The sequence below is a fragment of the Quercus lobata genome, chromosome 12 (genome assembly GCF_001633185.2).
Source record: "Quercus lobata isolate SW786 chromosome 12, ValleyOak3.0 Primary Assembly, whole genome shotgun sequence".
NCBI lineage: Eukaryota > Viridiplantae > Streptophyta > Magnoliopsida > Fagales > Fagaceae > Quercus > Quercus lobata.
Window position 1 is genome coordinate 32,250,163 of NC_044915.1, and position 5,176 is coordinate 32,255,338.

The following is a 5,176-nucleotide window of genomic DNA, read 5'->3' on the forward strand; positions in this document are numbered from 1 at the left end:
TGCCCAAAAGAGGAAATAAATATATGTATAACCATGCATCAATCACCAGCAATTTCAAATTAGCCTAAAGGTAATAAATAAACATGTTCTTACAATCCCCCAAAAAAAAGGTTTCTGAAAAATTACTGAGCCATGAAAGTAATTATCATATTCATACTATTATCTAACCAAGTATTGCTTTATGTATGTATGAAGTATTTATCTGTACCTAAAACTACTCATCGACCATCACCAATTCATGATCAGCCTTTGATAAGAAATTTTGGCCGACATCACCATCCCATGCACTTTGATTAGCATTTTGCATTCTATCCAGCCAAGTCATGGAGCAACTGTGCACCCATCAAATTTCTGTATGGTAGATTCTGACCTTCACCATCTAAAAGCGAGTACTGAACTGGTTGGCAATCTTCAATGTGGTCTCTTGCATAGAACAGAGAGTTCTGAGAGGCGGGTGAGAAGGCTAAGCTCACACCACTCCCACCATGCTGTTGCAACCCTAATGTCAAAGACACTCCACCACCACCACCACCACCATTGAAGTTATTCTGATTAGCATTACTGTCACTAGGATAAGAAACTGCACCACCACCACCAGCTGACTGGTGATTATAAGACGAAAAGTCCAGCTCCATTGCCCCATATGTCTCAGCTGCAACCCTCCCAAAACTATGTTGTTGTTGTTGCATGTGGTGGTTTTGGAGTGTTTTACTGGTTTTAGAGTCATTCTTATCTGGATTAGTGATGATGGATGATAGGCACTCAGAGTCAATTCTGACAAGTTGGTCTTGTGTAGGTTTTTGATCCTCAGGGCGTGTTGGAGGTGGGTTTGGATTTTGCCGGCCATTCTCATCGAGATTGGTAACCCCATCTGAGGAAGTCATGTTGTTTTCTCTCTCTTTTAGCTCTTCTAAGTACATGTCTTCGACCATAGGTTTCCACAGCCTCACCCTTGCATTAATGAACCAATTGGATACCTGGTCATACATATGTAACAACAAAAAAAGGCCTTAGATTAATACGTATAATATGATGCATTTGTTAGTACAATTATGTGTTTTTTTATATATTATAATATGGATCCCAAGAAGATATGCCCCATTGATAATATAAACTAATTCATGACATATTAAAATAACTTGAGGATTCATCACAAAAAAAAAAAAAACACTTGAGGAAAGATGTGACTTGCCTGGCTTCTTGAGAGACCAGTTTGGCGGGCTAAGATATGTTTATCAACATCGCTTGGGTACCTGCAAAAAGTTCCAAAAAGACTGTTACTTTTACTACTTTTTTGCGTGTATGTGTGGTGAATGAGAGAGTGAGAGGCCGTATACATGAAATAGAATTAGACCCACATAAAAATAGTAGAGATGGTGCCTAGCACATATTCAGAAAAGAAACTAAAATGATTGAATATAATATGACAAGAATGATATTTGGAATCTGAATGTTGGTGGGTAGAAACTACCAAAACAACACATTGTTTTTGCAAGGCCAAAATCACAGATACTTTACATGTGAGAAACTCATAATGCTAAAAGCAAACTACCAAGTACTGTTTCTTACTTTTGTTTTTAAAATCTGTGGTGAAAAACATTGATTCTCTTGTGAAATCAACTTGGTAGTTTACTTATAAAGGACTCCAAGTGTGTGAAACATAAAAAAGAAAGAGAAAGAGATATTTACGGGTGGAGAAAGTGTTCGAAAAGCCAAGCTCGGAGGACAGAAACAGATCGTTCAGGAAGGCCACGTTGGGGTCTCCATGGATGGCTTTCCATCATGCTCATTTGCTGAAAAGCCCTTTGTTGCCTCAGTGTCTGATCAAGAATACGTAGCCTTGGTGTTTCTCCTTTGGTTGTGCCTGGAGCAACAGGATCTTTCTCTCCCATGGCTTTCTTGGTAGCCTGAATCTGACTCACAATCCCATCTTTCAAGCATCTAAAATGCCTTGACATGGCCTTTGAAGCCAAAGCTGAGTAGACCGTGGCAGCACCATGGCCAGCCACAGCTTCAAAGGATGACACCACGGCCTTCATTTGATTACAATAGTTCCTGTACCTTCTGTCCACCTTAAGAAGAACAAGAAGATAGAGATAAGAGTGAAAGAAAGATCAAGTTGTTGGTATAAGAGTTACAGTATAGAATATATTCTAGTTAAAGAGTAAGAAGATGAAAAACAAGATGCCATGAAAAGAAATGGGAATAGAGGTTTCTGAAAGTGAATGAAAAGGCTCCGAATTGTCAAAAGTTGGGGGCATTAATTAAAAGGTCCACAGTCGCTTAATTAGTTCAAGAATCAAGTCATAGAGACCCCAATCCATCAACCACCTAGTAAAAGTTACAACTTTGTTTGATACTAAAACTCACTTCAAGAAATCACGAAATTTTACTTTTATTTCCATATTTTGAGAAAGGAATGAAAAGTTGTAGAGGGAAAATGGTAAAAAGAAAGGATCTTTTAATGGAGTAAAACAAGATCTAAAACACATATAGATACATATATAATATATACCTCTTCAAGCATTGAAAGCAGTTTTGTTTTTCTTTTCTGCAATTCCATGTATTCAAGTGAGTAAAGAGCTTGCTTTCTGGAAGAACTACTGCCATTATCCTCTTCCCATTGCTTGGCTTTGTGGGACTTTTGCTTTTGTTGATCAGTTTGCTTTGTTCCGAGGCTACAACAGAACTCATTCAAAAGTTCCTGTGTAGGGGCCAAGAACTTTGAGTTCCTGAGCTGGAACTGTCCCTCGTGATGATTTGTAGCTTTTCCCAAAAACACATCTTGCATCATTTGTTGTTGTTGAATGTTTGATGATTTCCCATAAAACCCATCTCTAGAACTCGAAGCAATAAACCTCATATCATCTTGTTCACCTTGATTGTGATGATTAGTGTGCCTTAGCTCAAAAGATTGTAACCCTATAGTTGAAGGATTGCTTGAAGAAAGAGAGAGTGAAAGACCCTGACTTGGCCTTTCATTTCCTTCACAAGGAAACACACACCTCAAAGAATCATCAACAAGCAATCTATTCTCTTGCCAAGCGCCAGTATTGTCGTGTGCTCCAACTATTAGGTTCTCACTACTTGTTTCAGAAATCCCAGTTGTGAAATCAGGCTTATTGAACTCATGCTGATAGAAATCACTAGTGGACTCATTGATGGTCTTTGAAGACGATGGACCGGCATGGCTTTGAGACTTCCCATAGAACCCTTTCCACATGACTGAGTTACTATCACTTTGTTGCTGTAGATTCTTTGAAAACCCTATCATCTCCATGCCAGTGGTCAAGTTGAAGATCTCCTGGTTGGACTCATAGCCTTGGATCTGATTCACTAGATGAGTCTGAATAGTTGGGTTACTAGATGAAACATCTGAGTAACAAAAGCCAGCTGAAGATACCATATTCCCGGATTTATCTTCACAGTGTTCTCGAGCCATGAGAGACAAATCTTCTTCTTGCTATTTATAATAATATATTGCTTTTGCTTGTAAGCTAAAGCTTCTACTGCAAGAACATCAATATCCAATCCTATATAAAAAGAACCCAGAAACCATTATTAATCCAAAGTTGAAGATCATCATCAAACAAACAATTTCAGCAATCAAAATTTTATGAGACCAAAAAGGTACCCTTTTGATTCATCAGAGAACTGGGAAAAGGAAAAGACTTTGTCTTTAGTTTCTTATTTATGTGGAAACTCTGGGATTAGAGAGGAATACAGAAGACTTACCAGTTATAGACGAGTGGACTATGTGACTGTTGAGCAAAAGTAGAGGAATTTGTGTTGTTGGTGGTGGTGTTGTTGGTGGAACTAGACGATGGTAGTAGGTGATGGAAGGAGGAGAGAATTAAGGAGTGGCCTATTTTCCTCAGACTTGTTCTCTTAATAAGCCAACATGGTATGCCATGAAAAACCTTCCTAGGAAGAAAGATCAGATATATCTCCTCAGAAATAGAAGATCAGATAGGGGTGATGATGACCTCCAACCCATGTTCATCATTTGATATGTGCTGCTCTCTCTCTATCTCTTTCTCTTACTCTCTCTCTCTCTAAAGTGGGTCAATGCAGCATGGTATAAATACATCCAAAATAGACTTCTTAATTCTTATATAGAAAATCAAATAGTAACCTCAATTATTTCATACCCAACAATAAAAAAATTATTATAAAAAAAAAAGGTAACAAAATATAATATTAAAAAATATATTATTAAATTAAAGTTCCCGGCTTTACAAAGTACTGATAGAGAGAACCAGCAACGACAGAAAGTAATGATCGTCCTTTGCCTAGTACACAAACTACAAGCCGCCACATGACCCTGTTTTAATTTACTTTAAATGATTTTCTTTTTTGAAATGACTTTAAATGATTTTCATAACCTCATCATGCTGATGTTAAAATTCTACTAAGTACAAAGAACCAAAAATAATAATAATAAGAGGTTAAAAAAGCTTTGGGATTTTGGAAATCTTTGTATGCAACGAATCCCGAGAAATCATTCCTAAGTAGGAGTTGTTTACAGGCTTTTCAGATGAGTTTCAGTGTAGACTCTGTTAGGGTTCTGGTCTGGTGGGCCTGGCTAGTGTGTGTGCTATTTTTCTTCTGAACCAAAAAAAAATTGAAAGGTGTTACAGAGGGAGAAAGAGAGAGAGAGAATAGATGCGCCTGGGTTGGACAAATTGTTCCCAAAATAAGGGACTGTGGGTAAGTTGATTTAGATGAGATGAGGTGGTCCAATGTTTCTCCATCTAATTCTCATTAAATGTGTGTATTAAAACACTACTCCACCACCCATATCTCTCTCTCTCTCTCTCTCTCTCTCCACATTGCATGGGACCGCATCTATTCTTTTTATTTATGATGAAAATGTACCAAACCCACGCGCAGAATTGGATGTCAATTGCCATTTGCCAATTACACAAACATGGAATGGCAATAACCATCATGCTTTTAAAGTTGAAACAACAATGGCCACAATAGAAAAATATATACAGCACAAATAAGGCACAGACATTTTAGGTTGCAAGTCCACAGCAACTTTAGACCTAATTGTTTCAAAGTTGCTTTCAAATTTTTCATGGTTTTAGGGCTCTATTATAAGTTTTTTATGTCACTTTTTTGCAAAGTTTTATCCTAGTTTGAAGCTTAAAAAAAATATCCAAATTGTTCA

General features: G+C 37.4%; 1 protein-coding gene across 1 annotated transcript; it reads right to left on the bottom strand.

The window, feature by feature from the left end:
- Nucleotides 1-4,144, bottom strand: LOC115971562 (homeobox protein BEL1 homolog). Its single transcript, XM_031091557.1, has 5 exons — nt 3,736-4,144; nt 2,516-3,533; nt 1,690-2,072; nt 1,193-1,253; nt 1-977 (listed from the first exon to the last, which is right to left on the bottom strand). The coding sequence occupies exons 2-5, from the start codon at nt 3,440-3,442 to the stop codon at nt 309-311; spliced, it is 2,040 nt and encodes a 679-aa protein (XP_030947417.1). The 5' UTR covers nt 3,443-3,533; nt 3,736-4,144; the 3' UTR covers nt 1-308.
- Between the last annotated feature and the right edge of the window lie 1,032 nt (nt 4,145-5,176).